The sequence below is a fragment of the Vidua macroura genome, chromosome 4 (assembly GCF_024509145.1).
Source record: "Vidua macroura isolate BioBank_ID:100142 chromosome 4, ASM2450914v1, whole genome shotgun sequence".
Lineage (NCBI taxonomy): Eukaryota > Metazoa > Chordata > Aves > Passeriformes > Viduidae > Vidua > Vidua macroura.
Window position 1 is genome coordinate 21,930,338 of NC_071574.1, and position 19,653 is coordinate 21,949,990.

Below are 19,653 nucleotides of genomic sequence, written 5' to 3' on the forward strand. Positions count from 1 at the left end.
TTTTCTCCTTCATAAGTACTTTAACTAATTTTATCACCACTCATCTCAAAAATACCTTGGCTGGCATTTTTATTAATGTTGTAGGACTAGAACAAGTAGTTGATTTTAACCTGATTGTATTCTATTTGTATACCCAGTGATGTGGGGTATACAGATCAAATTCAAATTAAAAAAAAATAAGTAAGACTGGGTGACTAATTGTAATGTATGTTTACCAAAGAACTATCCTGGTTTTTGATATAGTGAGATTTTTCAGCATATTTTGTCCAAGTTTGAATCTGACAGGCTTAGGCAACACATAAAGAGACATAAGTTTCCATGATTTATTATACTTGCAGGAAATCAAGAATGAAGCAGGAAACACAAATGCTTATTGCTTCTATTGATACATATTTAGATTTTTATAAGATGTCTAAAAGCATGGCTCAAGTAAACCAGAGTGAATTATCATTAGGGATTTATTCACTGGAATATAATCATAATTGAAACTGTAAGGAAGAAAGTATTTTATAAAATACTGAGTAGTTTCAAAAGCACTAAAATTGTCAACATGTCATCATAGGGTATTTTCATATTCAACTATAACCCCTTTTTTATCAAAATGTTTTTTTTTTTTTCATTCTGAAATGTTAATCCAGTGCAGAGAAAGTAATTCAGATTGAAGTCCACTTTTTGGAATAAAATATTCTCCAGTTTGGATTCTTTTTACTGCTTTTGGTCTCAAAATTTATCATGCTTTTCCTTAATTCAAAATCTTGAAATTCCTTGTGCAGGAAGATAACTAATTTCTGTCTATCTCAATCTGTCACTTCCACCAATTAAAAGTTCTGTGTTTAACATTACATCTCTGAATTTCAAGTGTCCCACACAGGAATTTCTGTTGATTCCTGTTTCAAGAGAAAGAAAGGATTAAAAATCTTTTATGAAAAATACTGGTTCTGAATGACTCCTCAAGCACAAGTGATTGTTTTTCAGTAATTTCTTTATTTTCAGTTGATATTTGGCAGCTGTTTCTCAGTGCTGTCATCTGTAACTGATTTCTGGCACCTGAGCTATGCTGTGGGCAGGTCAGGATGAATTGGAAGCAAATATAAGAGAAGTATGTGACTTGCACTTCATTTGTTATTTACAAAGGTGTGCCAAATGAATGTTACAGCCCTGGATAAGTGGAAATTCTTGTGGCCAGAGATGAACTGCTCTGTGTACATTTGAAGGCAAAGGCTGTATTTCCCTCTGTAAAGACGCAAAAACCCAGCTATCACCTGAAATTAGAGTAGCAGTAAACATTAAATCCCTGGATGGCTATGGAGAGGGCTCAGGAGCGATTGCACTGTTTTGGGTGCTGTCTGAACTTGAAACTTCTTCTGGATACTGTTTACATCTTTATTTACCTTTGCACATACAGAACTTGGGTGCCTGCTCCTCTGCTTGGCCTTGCTCTGCCTGGCAGCCCTGGCTGTGCATTGTGAGTGACTCCAGCAGTATTATTTGTATTCACTGTTTTGTCTGAGAGGTTTGACTTCTAGTTTGTGACTGCAGGCATGGACTGTAGACTGGCTGCAGGCAGCGCAGCAGAAACAGGAGCTAGCTTCAAGACTTACAGTGACTTTATGTGACAAGTTGTGTCACATATTGCTCTGTTGTGTCATCGTCTCAGTTGTCTGCATGGTGACAGCTAGAAGGCAGCCTGAACTGAGTAAAAAATGTGACTGCACTGGTCTTCTCCCCCCTGCCACAGCTCCTGATGCCTTCCATGGGTTCTAAACTGCAAAAGAAAGTGAAAACCCTCATAGCTCAAATCTGCAATGTTCCCCTTTCCTATGGGTTCAATACACCTTCTTGCAAGAATCAAAATGCATTCCGCAGTGGGGTCTCCAAGGACCTGACAAACCAGTCACAAGGGATGGTGTGGTGGCATTAAGAACCAGTCTGTGCTGCAACATGAACTTACAGCCTTCTGAGCTCTCAGAGAAGAGGGATACCAAGTATTGCTGAAAGGTAGAAGCCTGAAGGGGTGGGGAAAAAAAATCTCAATTTCCTTCTTTCCATGGCCACATGGCTTGCTGCACTTAGGGGGAAGATTCACTGCCAGAGAAGAGAAGTAGTTTCATGCAGTTTTTCCAGAGGAAGAGGAGGCTTTTGAAGCAGCCAAAGTCTATATGCAAGCAAAGTGATATGGAAGCACTGGGCTTCATGATGCAAACCAGTTCCTGCATGCTCCAGCCCAAGCTTGTGCAGGCTGCTAGCAGTCCATGCTCCCTGTCTCCTGCAGGTTAGCAAAATGCAGGGAAACATGCAAAATTGCTGTGCAGTGTATTTTCAGAGAGGGGAAAAAGAGGGGCTGGGAAGCTTTTCTTTTGAAGCTTCAAGATACTGTGTCTCAACCCAGCTGGCTCCTTCCATATCTGGGCAGGAGATGCTTATCAAAAAGGGGAGAATACAATGGTTCTAAAGAAGATAGTTAAATTCTTTTGTGTGAGTAGTGGAACATCTTGAATCCTATTACCACCAGGAAAGTGGTCAGGGCTCATGTACAAGGAATATAAAAAACTGAAAGATAAGTCAGTTTCTTTAAAATAAGTTTCAAAAATGAAAGTATTATTTCAAATTAGCTTTTACTGAAGAATTTTTCAGTATCACTGGTAGTTTGCAAAGATACTTCTTGTGGTTAAAGTTCTTTTTCAACTGATGAATGGTTTTGATGAGTAGTTTTTTGACTTTTAATGATTTTTCTCTCCTTGCAGTTGGTATTCAGTTAGCATGTCTTTGGAAAATGAATCTGCCCAAGAATTGCAGTTAGGCTTCTATTCTAAAGAAGGGGGACAAGAACCCTTCAGTGAGCATCATACTGGATTGATTTAACATAAAGAGGAATGCTGCTTTTCTATATTCACCTATTCATCTGTTTAACTTCGTCATGGTACTTGAATCAACAAATTATTTTTTTACCCAAATGAAGAGTATTGAGTATGTTTCCTCATTTAAATGTTCTTTTATTGGGAATTAACTGCCACAAAAATATTAATTTATCAGAAGAGGGGAATCACTTTAGCAACATTTGGTTTAAATTTGCCCCATTATTAAGACTGCCACTTGGTTACCACAGATCTAATTTTCTGAAGTGCTTTCATGTAATTTCTGTGTATGATCTTCACTAGTGATACTCTAAAATAGTATGCATTGCTATTTGCAGCACTTAGTTATCAAAAAAACAGGTGAAAAGCTGGCATAATAAAAAAAAAAAAAGAGAGATTGCTTCTTTACCTTTCAAAGGCCTGCTTTGCTGAGATTTATTTTTTTCTCCTGTGTCTCTTCCATCTGAAAAAAATTTTTGCTGTAGCAAACCTGTGATTCAGCTGCACGTAAGTGATCAGCATGATCTTCTGTTTTTTTAGTGCTTTGCTGTGGTTACCTGAAAAAGCAGCTGGCTCTGTTCTCCCACCACCCTCAGAAATGTACCTTCAATTGGCCTCCACTGTTTTGCTCCATTTGTTATTTTCTTTCTTGTTAACTTACAAGATACCTTTAATTACAATGGCAAAATGTGAAGGCAGTGAGCACTGGGAAAGTTCTGACACTGTGGTGCTCCCTCATTACAGAGCTCTCATACCTGACTAATTCCTATTCTGGATGAACTATAAGGTCTGCCCAGGGGAACAAGTGAACATGTTATCATGAGGTTTTTCTCAAGAAATTGATGGCAGGTTGCATATGAGGAATTGATGCTTTTCCTAAGTTTTATGTGTAACAAATAGACATGCCATTCAAGCTGATATGGCACTGTAGTGAATGATAAATTTCATACTGAAAAGGAGGTGAGCCTAGGATTTCTAACCCTTGTTTCTTCCCCTAAGTTTCCAGGTGTTTCATTTTTCTGCTGTTGTTTGCACCTGGGCTCAATGATGCTTTGAGAAACTATTCCACACTTTTCTGTTTGAATAAGTACAAAGAATACATTTCAATGTTTTACAAATACTGGCCATTGAATTTAAATAACTTTCTATAGACTCTGCAAAATTATATATTAAAAGTGGTGGGTAGTACTAATAGTAGTAGTAGCTGGTTGCCTTGCTGACTGAATAGAGTTTTATACATACATATATATATATATATATATATATATATATGAATTTTTATTCTGTTCTCTAATACTACCATGGGAATCCAGCTCCTGTCTTGCACTGCAGAGAGCTGTCAGTCAGATTCAGATTCCGTGATTGCATGACTGCATTTCACTCTTAAGTTATGCAGATCAGCCACCCATGCTGTCCTGCAAGAGTGTGGGGCAAGAAGTGCCAAATAGTACTTTGGATGTACAGAAAGATTTATTTTTGTAAATCAGTGGGTTCTATTCAACAAAGCTGGAAGGTAAGGTTTTATTTCACTGGGATGCAAATAGAAGTCAGCTAGATTTGTACCCTTTGTGAACAAAACCAAGACTTGAAACCTTGGTCCCCTGAGGAGAACAAAGTAGCAAATAAGAATTTCTCTGAAGGCAGATCTGACTTGTGCTGCAGTCTGATAAACAGCAACTTCATTGGCCTCTTGCATGAGGATTATGGAAAGTGCTTCCATTCCCTTCTGCTGAAAAAAAAACCTCTCTTGTAAACACCATCAAGCTGTTTGCCAACATCTGACAATCTGAAAATCTAGATTTAGGCTTCCACCTCAGATTTCATCTTTTCCTTTCCCCACTTTGAAGTACAATATCCCCATTACCTATACAAGCTCTTGCTCATCTATTTTGTTCATTTAATCTTCTCCCCTCTCCTTCATCCCTTGTGTAATAGCAGCCTTGGCAAGGCTGTTTTATAGAGAGGGGCACAGCCCTCTGCAGGCTGTACCTGCTGCACACTTGCTGAACATGGCAAGTGTATCAAAAATTTGATTTATGTCAAAAAAAATTGATACATGCCAAAGTCTCAGCTCCACACTGATGGGGATAGGTCTAGCTAGCAGCACTGGATGGTGTTTTTTCCTCTCTGTAGTCACTGCAGTGGAATGGCCTGTTCTGGAGAACTGGGAGTTCTGTAGTCCTGTAGGGAGCAGGTAATTAATCAGTGTCCTTGAATGGGTTTAGGTCAGAGCTGGAGCTGCTGCTGCTGTGCTGCAGAGGAGTCTGCTCCTGGTTTTGCCTAAAATACAACAAATACTGCAACTAAAAACTTCATAGGCAGGGAAAGGTGTTCAGCAGTTGGCACCTGACTGCTAATGGAAAGTAGTAGAAAAAGCACCACCACTGTGTCTCAGGAGAGTGGGCACAGGGTGTTCAGAAAATGGGCTTCATCAGCATTATCTAATTATCTTCAGATTTTCTTATAGAAAATTAATATAATTTAAATCAGATTAAACTTAAGATTCCCTGGCCTTATGAGTTCCATTGTTGTTATAACAGTTAACACATTTTATGTACAGTGAAATATTTAAAAGAGGTCTGCAGGAAAAATAACGGCCAGTTTTTTAACCTGCAATCTATTGTGGGTTTTTTTTCATTCATGAGGATTCTTTGTATTTCTTTTATAGAGGAATTCAAAATACAGAAAAGATATTATTCAAGAATACCAGTATGAAAAATTGCAGCAATTGGTTTTTGTTTACTTACAATTTTTTTTTTTTTAATTTAACATTTGCTACACCTAGAAATGTGCTTTTAGAATGCCAGAATTGTACACAACTACATTATTCAACTTACTGTGCATGAGCAGGTGAGCTGTAACAAGAAATGCTATCCATATCCCTCTTGGCATAAAATATGTGCATATGCAACGGTGTAATGGCTTTAAATGCTTTCATCTTATAACTCATGGATTTTTGGTGGAATCATCCAGGATAAATTTTAGCTAATATCTACAGACAGGGCTTCAGCAAAGAAAAAATTTTTAAGTGTTCAGTGATAGAAATATAATATCCTTATAGAAATAGTTTTAACATCTATGTGCTGATGACTCCTGTTCTGTGTAACAACCCTTTTTACAGTAACTCCTTCTGAATTGCTCATAGGACCACAAAGTCAAGTCAAGCATTTCTGTGTGGTACTACACCTCCCCGTTTCACTTAATGACCACTGCAGTGCATGAGCTCAAAATACCCTGATGAACAACTAACAGTTTCAGTTTTGCCTGGTTTTGTTGTTGTTTTTGTTTTTTTTTTCCCTATGACAATAGATATCAGATACTCAAAGTCTTTTTAGCCTCTGCCATAGTGACAGGCAGGAAGCCACAGGGAAGGAGAGTGAAGTGTCAGCTCTCCATGCCCTGGTGGACTGAAGAGCTGGGGTTGCTGCAGAATGATAATGTGCTGCCCTCCTACAAACTCCTCCCTGCCCATCCAGGGCTGCGTGGCCATGTGTGAACAGCATCCAGATCTACCACCATCCTGAAATGTTGTTCTCTCTACACAAAAGGCCAGTATAATGGTGAGGAAATGTAGAATTAGGGATGCAGTTCTTCTGCGAGTAGTGAGTTACATGTGTCGCAGGGATCCTTTTTTTTTCTTTTTCCCCCAAGGAGATTCTGCTTTCATTTAGCTCTCTTACATTGGCTGAATGTAAGTTCCTTAAACTTTTCTTATAGTACAGAGCTGGAATTTTTGCTGTTGTTTTTGGGGCCCAAAGTAGAAGTCTTCTGCATCGCTATTGAAGAGCTGCAAAATATGTGCTTCCCATGGTAAGAGGGAAAGAGAGAAGGATAAAAGTTTTTAATTGACGTTTTGCTCTGAAATTCTCTTGTCCTTTTACAGAGAGCATCATCTCTCCTCTTTCCATAGTGTAGGTGCAAATATGTGACATATCAGCAATGTTCCAGGTATGCTATACTCTAGCAAAATTTTATTCTTAGTCCTTTAAGCTAAAACCAGTCTTGAGCTGTGTGAAAGATCCCTGGAAAAAGAGTTTAGACAGATTCTCAGAAGAAGAGTATGCTAAAAAGGATAGCTCCAGAGCTGGCAGATAACGGATTCTCTCTTAGTGAAACAGGTGTTTCTCCCATGCATAAAAATTAAGAATTGGAGAGATTTCAGAAGTAGTGTCACTGCTACTGGGAGGGCCGAACAGATAGATTTGCAAGGAAAGATTAAAGAAAGCTATATCCAGCTCAGCTAAGTAACAGAGTGATCCATCAATAATTGAAAGGTGTCAGCTCCAAAGTCTGAGTGAGTATTTAGAACTGCAAAGCAAAAATACCTAAGGATGACATACGAAAGTTTTATATATATAAAAAATTAAGTAGTAAAAATCAATACACAGAATAGCAATGAAAAATGTTAGACCAAGTAGTAGTTTTCTAAAGAAAGGGATTATAAGCATGACAATTACAACTTAGGTTTGCTCCGTGGTTTTGAATTCCTGAGATTTGTAAGTGAATAGGGAAAAAATGCTAAAAAGGATGTATTTTAATGCATGGAGCAATCATGTGTTGAACATAGGTGATGGGAATGATCCCTTCTGGCTTTTCAATCTCTTTTGTGCCCCATGCATTTTAACTGAGGCTCACTGTGATGGTATCTATGAAAAGTAATATCTTTGTGGGAACCTGAACTGTGATATTATGAGCTCTCTTCTGAGGATCTTACATATACCACTGCATCACAAATATTATTGACAGTAAGTGCTTTTACCACTTTTATGTATTCTCTTTGTGAGTTGTTTTATAGCAAGGCGGCTAAATCAAGAGAATTTTTCCTGACCAGCTGAGCAGCTGACAGGTCTCCTTACAAGCACTTAGGTGAATTCAATGCACTAGGATGATAAAAAGGCGGGCTGGGACAAAAGCGGATGTCAAAACATGACCCTCTGCTCTTTCCATCACCTCAAAGGTTATGTCCCACATGTAAAATTACTTGGGTTTTGAACCCCACTTTTCCTTAATTCTTTTGTTTGGAAAGTCCATCTGATCCTTTTCAGGATTCATTTGCCCACTTCTGATCCTCTGCTTTTGTCTCATATTTCCCTCCCTTGTTCTCTGCACATCATGATCCTTTTTCAGGCTGAGTCATTATCCTGTTAAATTCTCCCAGGAAGGGCTTTCTTCTCAGTCATGCTATTTCTTACTCAAGTGGTGCCTGTAGGAAGATCAGAACAACCCATGCTAGGAAGAGCTCTGTGAGTGGCAGTACGTATAGGACAAGCATACAAGTTGTAGTGTTTGTTAATTGCAAATTCACTTATATCCCTTATTCCCTGTCTGTTTAGATAAACCTAAACCTCCACTGGGAAGAGAGAAAAAATATTCTTGACAATTTCCAGAGCCCGAAGATTAAAACTGGCCCAGTCCTGCAAGTGTGTGTGTGTGTTCACTTTGAAAAGAATTTTCTTTATCTTGCAAGTCCTGTGGAGTCCACAGATAATATGGCTCCCTTTCTGCTCCAAAATCTGCACAAATCCTCCCCCTGCCATGCCAACAGATGGAAACAGAAAATATTCCCTTGCCAGGCCTGCAGTAAAAAGGAATGTGTCCCAAATGCAATCATTCCTTGTGCACTACATCTTGTGAGCAAGCAGACGGTGTGACTTGCTTCAGTAACTTTTATATGTAAACAGTCTTTAAAAACATAATCTACATTGTCAAGGCCTAATCTAAATGATGTACTGACATTGCTTACTTTGATATGCTGACTTGGTTTTGAATTCTCTCTGGATTGCCTGGCCCCACATGGCCTTTTTGTGTTTTGTTTACTTTTCACTTAGCTGTCATGTATTTATTCCCATTAGATGTACAAAGTCAATGGATTCAGCCTAGCTTTACAGCTTAGTTACCTAATACAGCACAGGGACAAAGCTAAATGAAACCAAGCAGAGGGGCCGGAAAAGAGCAGAGGGATTCTTCAGGTCTGACATAGAGACCAAGGAAACAGAAAACCAGAAAAATATCTGGGTCTGGTAGAGCACCTAGAGATTACTGTTTTTTGAGAAAAAAACATGATATGTCTGGAAAGCAGAAATTAATTGATTTGTATAGACTGAGTTTCTGTTTTTAAAGGCATCTTCTGAATAAATGCTTAAATTTTGTATACATCACATATATTTAATTTTTTTTTAAATCTGGATTTGTTTCAAATGTGAATGGATGGAGAAATGTTACTTTAAAAGTTTTCTCAGTGTAATGAGCTGGTTGGATTTATCTTAGTCAATTAAAATGGCATACATGATCTTGTTCTGTGAAAGTCTTTGAAGATATGTGAAAATGCCTCATGCTGAGAAAAGTAATCCCAAAAAATCTGCTTAGTATGATCTTACCCACAGAACCCATAAGACAAATGGGTGTTTGTGAAGTCTTTCACAACTTGGAGCATGACTGAAATGTGGACCATCCTGAACGGTGGTCTTCCCTCTGGGTAGCCATGCCTACCCTGCCATGCTTCTCCCAATGGGAATACCTACCCTCCCTCCAAATGTTTCTTTTTTTACAGCTCGAAGGAAAAACAGTGGGGGATTTCATGTGGAATTTAGTATTGGTGGAAGGACTGTGGTGTTTCCTTTGCTCCTGGAAAAGGGACAGTCCATATTTCCTCCATGGCGCTGTGTCACTGATGGCACATTGTTTTCAGGTCACGTTTCTTCAGTTTCAGCTGAGGCACTCAGCCCAAGCCCTTCATGGCACCAGTGTCTGGCAGCAGTTGGGCACCCAAACTTCACTTCCCTTAAAGAGCAGACTCTGCTGAAACTGCCCAATTTCCAGGTGCCCTGACCTCCTTCCGGACTTGGCAAACTGTAGCCTGAGCTTTTCCTCCGTTTGCCACAGGTGAAGTACGGGAATTATGCCTTTGTGTGGGATGCGGCGGTGCTGGAGTACGTGGCCATCAACGACGCGGAGTGCTCCTTCTATACGGTCGGGAACACTGTCGCGGACAGAGGATATGGGATCGCCCTGCAGCATGGCAGCCCCTACAGAGATGTCTTCTCACAAAGGTAAGCCTTTGGAGCAGGAGGAGCAGGTACTAAGGAAAGGTTTCTCTTGGCTCTGGACCCTTCTTCCAATTTAATTTTCAGCAAATGAAAAACATCTTGTACTTGCAATCCACTTCATTTCTTGCGTACGCATTCATTTTTTCTGAGACATTTAATTATTTGCTTTTCAAGAAACTGCATTAAAAACACTTTGTGTTGCTCTTATTTGAATTGTTCTTGTTTCTTTTGAAAAACATTAATGAGATAAACTCAACCTCATTAGCAAGAAAATGAAGAAAGAGTTGTTTCATTTGTTATAGTCTCAGCATAACTCAACCCTTCCTATTACAGAAGCTGTTTCTTAAAGAAAAAAAAAAGGGAATTTGAACACTGATGGGAAAACTAAAGGGGATGAACAAGAACATTTGATATTCTGGTAGAAGGACCCTATTAGTACCCAAAAGCATAGGTGCTTATCCCCGTGCTAATCAATATCTTGGGCTACAAAAGTGCCATCTCTAGAGATGCTACTGGTACTGTTTCTACTGGGATCAGAAATACTAAATTAATTGTATGTATTTGCCTTTGCATACATATTTCTACTTCACTCCAGTATTGATTCCTAAATCAGGATGTGTATGAAATGTAAAAAAACTACTAAACTTCTATCTGCAGTTTGGCACTTAGGAGAAGATGTGAGCTGGTCTCCTGATCCTTTTTTTCATTCTGAATCTGGTCTCTCAACCAGATTCAGGTTTTTGTTGGTTTGTGTTGTGTGTATGAAGCAAAATTTTACAGTCGCTGCAATGGGATTTCTGTTGTGTGGCTGCCAGGTAAATATACAAAATATGCTTAATTTGGACTGTTGCCTTTGCCTTTGTTCAAAGACTGTGATGGGGGAGAAAGTAGCCAGTAAGTAACACTGTGTGCAGATCCAGAGGAATCACTCTCTGCTCACACCTACTGCATGAACAGGGAAGACTTGGATTCTTTGAATCTGTTCCACTTTGGGAGTGACATTGCTGAATTTTGTGCTAACGTAGCATCAGCATAATGAAACATTTCACTGGATCAACAAAAAATTTAATTTTAATGAAACATGTATATGCTTTGTAAAGAGTATTAGAGGCAAATATTTACCAAATACTGTGATATTCTTGTATTCCAGCTGTCCAGGCTGGCTCTACTTAAAATCTCTGGCAGCCTCTATGGGGTTTCTAGTTCAGGGTTCTATAGTTCGGGGTCTCTATGCAAAACATAGGAGTAGGATTCCTTCCTGTAATCTTTCAAAGAAATTCTTCTACCTGTTCTCAGGTGTTTGTCAAGGTGTTAAGTCATCCTCTTCACAGCCTTATCCCTGTAAGCCTGAGTACAAAAATTTTAAGTCGTTAGGGAATTTCAGTCTGTGTCTTTATTACTAAACATAGTGAAACCGCCAAGCAACATGGCACGGCTCACGCCTGCATTCTTCCTGCCCACCACTGCTGCTCTGCAAGCCAAGGTGGATGCATCCAAAGTGCCCTCAGAGACTGCTTGTGATAGGATTTATGCACTGGGTTAGCTCTTGGCTTAGGGGGGAAGTGGTTATGGCTGATTCTAGTAAGAGTTTCTCTTTGGTCATGGTATTCAGCACGTGGAGAAGCTGGGTTACAGCTTCTTCTGATACACTGCCTTCAGCAACTCTGGATCATTGGTCTGTGCAGGCCTGACATTTCCAAGTACAATTTTATTTCATAAGAAAATTTTGGCTTTTCAGTGTGTTATTATATCTTGGAGCTATAGGAAAGCAGAAGGAAGCATAAAAATTTGCACATATATAGGTATTTTTATCTGAGGATCTTCGAAGCAATACTTAAATATTAGAACCTCCCAGGAAAGCAAATGCTATTTCCACTTAATGCTTAGGGAATCCATTGCATCAGGAGACTTAAATGAAATCCCAAGGTCATATGTTGTCCCCTGGTGGAATCGGGGATCATAGGCACTCATTTTTGATTTCTTGCTCAAGTTGTCAGAGTTCAGGTAGATGAAGAAAGGGATTATTTGTCAGATATTGGGCCACAGGAGGATCTGGATGGATATGCAGAACTTAGCACTGGTGAGAAAATAACTCATTGCATTAGGAGGAATAATGGCCGAACAGAGAAATGGGAATTTGTTTGGAGTGATACTACCTTCTGCAGAATGTACAGAGCCCGAGATATATATTCTGAAAATGTGTGTGCTGCTGTGCTTATATTCTTATTTCTGTATTATGACAGCATTTAGCATTTCTAATTATGCTCATAAATATAAATTTACATTTTACAGCACTGAAAGACTATATAAGAACAAACATGTGAAAGAGAAATCATGCTTACAAGGTAGCTTACGAGGTTTTGTTCTTAACACCCTTCTGTACTGTTCTTTAAGTTTACATCCATGTGGTTTTCATACATCATCCTTACATTTCTTCCTAATGAAAACGCTCAACAACCTTCAGCAACTGCAACCTGCATGCTAAACAGAGAGAGAGGAATAGATACATTGTATAGGATTAGCAAATGTTCACATGAATATTTCACAGTTTTAATGCAGCAGAGAACTGGTTTAAAATACATTAGCACTTCTTGATCTTTCCCAAAATAAATATATTTATGTGAAAATACAGGCCTTGTCTTTTAAGAAATTTCATAGAAAGCCATAAGCTGCACGGTGTTAAATCCCTAGGGTGCAGCTGTGAAAGGTCTGACAAGCTTACAGGAGATTTTGTTCTCTGTGCAGGAAGCACAGGCATGCATTCAAAATTTTTCAGCACCTTTTCCAAACATCCAGGTGATTCCCAGAGAAACAGGAAAAGAGACAGAGAGGTGTAAACAGTCACCCCTTCTCTAAAGCTACGCAGCATGAGCTGCAGTCAAGGAAACGCTGTGGTGAAGTTTACCAACAGGAAGCAGTGCAAAAAAAGGGCCTTTGAGATCCTTCTTTTTCACAGGCAAAAAAAATCCCTTCTATGCCAAAACAAAGACATGAGCAGCAGTGAATGGCCTGACTGCAGTATGAGATTGGCTTTCTGCTGCACGGGGGTGTCAAAGCAGCCAGCTAGGGTCCCACACAGCATCTGTGACCAGGCCCTGCCTAATGCTTTCTCTGAAAACAGATGTTTTGCGTCCATCCTCAGAACAGATATGTGGCTGTAACTCAAATAATATAGAAAATAAGCTGGGTAATATTTGAAAGATGGAGCTGTTGTAGCCATCCCGATGACTTCATTCATGTTACAGATGTTAACAAACACAACTGGCCATGGCACTAGGCAGCCAGGTGATGTGCTCAGGTAGATTGCTGTCTTCTTTCCTTTGCCACTAAGACTTAACAGCACCAGCAGCTTCCAGGCAGCATGTCAGTTTTCCCTCTCTATATATTTTTCTTTCAAGGTAATGACAGGGGCTGTAATAATAGGAACTGCCAAATTTCCTAGGAGAGCTTGAAAAGGATGTGTCTTTTGGTTCATGAGGAGCAGTGTGGTGACACTAAATTTGACACCTGTTAAGAATTCTTTTCAGCGTTAAACTTTAAAACTTCCATTGCACCCCTAGGAGGTATAAATATAATTGCAGACGCTTTTCAGAGTATTTGATAGGAGGTCTGTGCTTCCTGCAGTGCTGCAGCAATAGCTCAGGTGCTGCGCTGGTGGCTGGCTTTTGGTGGGGGTCAAGGAGAGGTGGCAGCAAAGTGTTGGAATCCTGTTCATGTCCCCACTTTCTCTACTGTTTCACTCTCTTTCCTGCACTACAGTCCCAGCTGCACAGCACACTAGAGGCAAAGGGACAGGAAGCACTAATTCCGTGCCCAGCAGAGGCCAGCAGACAGCTTTTCACTCAAGTAACTGGAACCTGTTAGCACCCAAAACCACTGAAAAATCAAGCCATAGTTACTCTGCACCCCTTATATTCCAAAGAGGATCCGTGTGTGTTCTGCCCTTCTAGGTCAAAGGAAACGGTGACAATTGGAAGAATAAAAAAGAAAAGGCAAGCTTGCCTTTAGAGCCCACAGTGTGGGACTCGTTCATCAGCTGTGTTCCCACAATTGCCCCAGCCAAGCACAAGCTCATGGACACCTAAAGTTTTCTGTGTGCCAAGAGGAGCAGCAAAACTTCCATAATTCCTGGTGGTTGTCTGTGGGAAGGGGGTATGCCAGGGCAAAATGTACAACTACCATATAGCTTCTGCAGAAACCCCAGTCTGAATTTGACATTACTCATAAAAAGTCAGTGAATTTGCTGTTGCTAGAGAGTCAATCACATCTTTTTGTCCTGGGGGGGGCGGGGGTGGGGGGGAAGAAATGGACACTTAGAATGATTTCCTCATTGCAAACCCAAAGACTCCCTAGGAGCAAGTGGTGTGCTTTCTGATATCCAAAACTTTGGAGGGAAAGAAGAGAGCCATCACATGGCATTTCAGACTGCCCCTTAGCAAATCATTAGCCAACTGCTTTAAATAAATGGTGTGGATATTCTCCTGTCCTTTTTACATCTGATCAGCAGAATCCTGAGTCTTAGAAAGTTCCTGCCCTGAGCCATAAATATGTGTTCTTCCTGTCTCCTCACCATTAATTCTCTCTCCTTAAATTTTCATTCTGTGTCTTGGAGGTGACTTATGTCCAAAGACTCCAGTGCAAGGAAAATTACTTTATTCCTAACTACCTTGATTTTACTCTGCCCTTGGGACTATGTACCCCTTTCTTTGAGAAGATCCCCCTATTTTTTTTTTTTTAATATTCTTTTAATGAAAGCCCAAGAAAGTGTCACTGATTCTCTGACTTATCTTTTACCAGCTATATGGAAAATAAGAGTTTTGGATTAGACCCTCACCCTGCAGAGGACTAACGATGATGTAATTGATTCTTTCATTATTAAATATGAGGATCATCTGCAGAATAGTGGATGCCTTAGTAAGAGATCAACTTTGCTTTGTCTCAGTAGTTTGCTAAGAATTGAAATCCTATTCTGAGCTGTATGTATAACATTCTGAAACATATATTGGACAAACTAGTAAAATCTACCTAAATCCACCCAAAGCATGTTTTTTTTTTTTTCTGATCATTCCAGAAAATTAAGTAAAACTGCAAGTTGGGAGAATTACTTGACTTCAAGCAAACTCCTGAATTTAAATAGAAGTGTTTAATTTTGAGAGTCTGCTCTTAGACCATGTCACAAATTCATATGACTGAAATTATATTAGTGAGAAGAAAAAAAAATCAAAATTGATTCCAGGTTTCTGAGCAATCTGGCATGAGCATCCAGTCTTAATTTATTCAGATATAGTCATTGTTAATGAAAGCCTTTACTTCAGAGTAACACATAGTAACAAGGTAGTTTCTCAGATAACCAGGATATTAAATAAAAAATTTAACCATACCCAAGGTAATATTTCTTGACCATCCAAAATAACCAGTCTATCCTATTTTTTACTGTCTATATGAGACTTGTAGGGGTAAAATTGAGAATTGCACCAGGCCCTAGGTCTCAAAACATCTTCCTTTTTGCTGACCCAGGTCCTCCAAGACAAACTGCAGTTCCCCTTCATGCCAGGTAATTCACCTTGAGGAAGCGCTGCTCAGCCAGCTGCCTGCCCCACTGGGGCTGCAGAATGCTCACACTCTGCTCACCTTCCTCTGGGCCGCTGGATCCGGGCTGAAGACCTGTAACCTCAAATGGATTATAAGAAAAGATGTAGCTTCATTCTGATTTTTCAAAATGGCATCCATTACTTCATGAGAAAGCCCTAACAGAAAGCTTTTGTCCCTTTGCTATTCTCTCTTCTTTTTTTCTACCAAGCCCACAAGCATCTGACCCAGGCTTACAGTGCTCTGCAATCCTGTCTGAGCACATAGCTGATAGCTCTGCCCAAGGGCCAGACAATCCGACGTTGTCCCTTAGCATCCTCTTCCACTTACTGCCTAATGCAGAGCTCCAACTTCTGAAGATTCCTGCACTGTCATCAGAAGGGTTTCCTGGCTTTATTACCCCTCCCCATCTCGCTTGCTCATGGGAGGCTGTTGGCTGTAGGACTGCAGAGAGGCTGTGGCTCCCACACATCATGTTGTGAGAACAGGAGAAATGGCTTTATTTATTTTATTTTTTATTTATTGACTCCTGATGGTGCTTGCAGGTCTCACTTGTAAATTCATGACTAGGAGCTGAACAGGGTGGAGATGCCTACAGAAACACAGACTTTCGCAACTTCTTAATCTCCCGTGATATTAACTGATGATAGAGGTTAAAGGATTCTGCAGCAGATCTGGAGTTTATTGCATACACATAGTGAAAAATTACTCAAAAACATATACAGGCAGTGAGCAGATTAGGGCTTTTTAAATACACCATAGCATTATTCAATGGGGTAAGTTAAAGAATCATGAGGTAGCAGGTCTGAGAAGAAGCATGAGAAAGAAAATCAGAGGGAAAGGCATTAGATATTCTTGCATTCTCACACAGCATAGAGCTATAAGGAACATAGAGCTGCCTGCTTGTTTCACCATGGAAAGGCACCTCTGCATCCAAGCAGTGCTGTGGTGAAGGAAAACTTTCCAACATTGCTGCATGTTGGGGAAAAAAGGTACCATGAAAAAGGCAGCTTCATTCTTTCTCTTTTTCCTAATCAATGCTTACTTTCAGAAAGGATCCTACATTCAAAGTTTCCCAAAGGCAAGCCAGGTAAGGGTATGCTTTTGCATATTAATTCCCCATCATTACGCATGAACCACCCCAAAGAAAACAATCTTATTGTGATGTGTTAAATTACCAGTAGAGAGCACTTTGCAAGCTCTTTCTTACTACTTGCTATCCAATTCTCTACCCTTAGGCATCTCAGACTTGGCATGTAAATGGCCAGATATTACCCAGTTAGGTGTGCAGTACAGTCCGTGGAAACAGTGCTGCTCATCCAACTATATGGAAGCGACATTTATTGTAAGCTGAGTTGTTCATGTGTTTTAAAGTTTTATGGAGTGAGTAAGTGCATGGCTTCAGAATTTGAAACTGCTTGGTTATAAATCTGATGACAGTAAAGCTAAAAGAAGTCTCAGTGAGTGGCTTCCCACCAAGAACTTGCCTTTTATGAATTCCTGAAGCAAAGATTAGGCTTACCATCAGTGCACACTGTCCTGTAGTACAGTTTTTTTTCTTTTCTGGCTGCCTTCTCTAATGTGTGCATCAGTCTTGAGAGGAACAGGTGTAACTACCCACTCTGGGTCAGCTGAGCATCAGTATTGCCTTTAAAGTGGGGTGGAAAACAAGTGCAGAGCTTTCCCTGGAAATAGGAAGGGACCAGTCATGCAGCTGCCTTGCTGATAGAACCATAATAACCCAAGTAAGGGTTTAGCCCACCTCCCAGCACTACCTGCCAAAGGCTTCCGGCTCTTGGCCTCAGTTCTCAAAACACTGGTCAACCTATTTCAGTTGTTCAGTTAGTTCAGATCAAGAGTAGCAAAAGAGCAAAGAGTAATAGATCTTTGCTAACCCATTTTGTTGCCTTAAATAGTAATTAACCTTTAGCTAGACCATAAAGCTCATTTTCAGCTAGTCCTGTTTCCCAGACAAAACTAAAAGGCCTGAAAATAAAGTTTGTTTTCAAAGCTGAAATGAACTTGATGGAATGACAACTGGAAGGATTTATCCATATCTGAGCTAAGAGATTTGCTTCTACCAGTGGAACTGCTGCAACAGAGGCTACCTGAGCCTGCAGAGATTTGCCCTGCTGTAAAACACCAATCTGCTATTTGTCACCTGTTCTTGAATCATCAGTAAGTGAAGAAGGTGCTAGTCTTGGTTTATGACTTCAGCCAAGTTCAGGGGTAGGCAAAGGGAAAAAGAATATGTGGAAAGTCTCCAGAATGTAAAGCCAAGGAAAAGTGGTAGCAGGTTTCCTAGCAGAGCTGTCTTCCCTTGCTGATATAGGATATGAGGAAGAGGAAAGCTTGTTGCAGGAACAGAGGGAGTGACAGGAGGCAGTGAGGACGGGGAGGAGCGGAATGCTCTTCAGTGATTCTTGCAGGGCAAAAAAAAATGAAGCCTTCCTTATTGCTCAGCTCCATGTAGGAGGAGATTAGCAAAGTGAGAAATCTTAAAAAAACTATCCAGAGAAGTCTTCTGCTGTGTCTTAGAGCAATCCCATGAGAAAGGTTGCTCTAGGCTGCTCCCCAAGGAAATAATAAAGAAACTGAGAGGAGAAGCCAGTTTGCCCAGCAAGGTCACCACTATATCACAGTGCAGTGGATAGAGAGGTTTGGATTAGGTTGAAGATGAGTGGGGTGGGGAAGCCTTTACTCTCTGGCTCCTGTATAGTCTTGAGGAAAAAATGTTCTGGTGATGAGCTATCACAAAATTGGAAAGACGTCTGCCCAAACCCCAAAGAAGACTTGGTTATGGCAGAGAGGCTTTGCAGGGTTAAAGAAGGGAAAAAAAGCATTTGCTGATATGAACCAGCTGGATAATGTTGGAGACTCTTGTTTGCACAATGTGCAACAATGTGGTTTATTTTCTGCTTTAGTGCCAGTGGTGTTAGGTTAGCCCAAAATAAAAGCAGAGCCCTGATCCCAGCCATCATAGTTTTGATGACTGTCCTAAAAACCAAATGCCTTTCCAGACCCAGGTTTTCCACTTAAACATGGTGTGCAAGCAGACAGAAATGATGATATGGCCAAGGAAAATCTGTTTGCCATTTTATTCATAAAACACTTTTGCAAAGTGCACTTAGTAATTTGCCATTGTAACCACCTGCATGGAGAGCTCTCAGGGCAGAGCTCTGACACTGTATTTTGTTCATACTTTGACTGCTCAGCTAAAACTTCCATTTCTATGCATTTATTCTGCTTCACACTTTATGTTATCAGTCACTTTCAATATTTCAAAGTCACAGCAGTCCTTTTCTGACATGCATTTGCCAGAATGAACTGCCTTGACTGCTGTTATTACAGACTGCAGTTCCTGACTAAGGGAAAAGACTTACATAAAACCAGAATATTAGAATTTCTCAGAAAAAAACAATATATGAAACAGAATAAAATTAGAGTCAGTGAACAGAAATAGATGCTTTACATGACCAACCATATTTAAAAAAAAAAAAAAAGGAGGAGAGAATGGGAAGGCAGAATTTATAACCCAATATAAAATAATTAATCAGGAAAAGCTTGCTCTTTCACGTTCCTGTGCAAGGTACTGATAATGGCACTCTTCAGCTATTTGGTAGTAAATCAGAAAAGTACGTCATGCTTGGACTTCCTCTCAATCAAATATTTTATCATATTCCTCTAGTGATCACCTTCAACAGAGGGATTTTAATAATGAGGCAGTTAGAGTCACAGAAAACCATCACAAGGGGTTGGGCCTATCTGAAACATGTGCTTACACTCCTGATTAAGTCCTAGTGGCAATAATTTGTCATGGCACATGAGCACATGTCCCTTTTGCATGTGTTTAACAGCATGCACAGGCTTTGCCAGTTCACTCTGAAAGCCCTCACAGTCAAGGGCTGAGCCAAGAGAAGTACACTTGTTTGGAAAGGTCATGATCCTTTCATTCCTATTGCAATTGAATTTTTTTTTCCTTCTATTTGCTACTTTTGTCTTCAGCTGAAATAGCCTAACAGCTGAATTTCCAAAGAAGTGAAGAAAAGCTGCCACCTAATTACCTGGCTTTGTAGATAAGTACATGCTCCAGCTGCTCCCACCAAAGCAGAAAGGTTTCAGCTGGTGACAAGTATTAAAAGGAAAAATAACTGTATTGGCTG

The 19,653-nt window shown here is 40.0% G+C and overlaps 1 protein-coding gene across 2 annotated transcripts in view; it reads left to right on the forward strand.

Moving 5' to 3' along the window:
• GRID2 (glutamate ionotropic receptor delta type subunit 2) overlaps positions 1 to 19,653 on the forward strand; it is a 671,741-nt gene that overhangs the window by 596,139 nt on the left and 55,949 nt on the right. For both annotated transcript variants that reach the window (XM_053976464.1, XM_053976465.1), the window contains one exon: positions 9,738 to 9,904. In XM_053976464.1, coding sequence (XP_053832439.1) covers positions 9,738 to 9,904 — 167 coding nt within the window. The remainder of the gene's footprint in view (positions 1 to 9,737; positions 9,905 to 19,653) is intronic.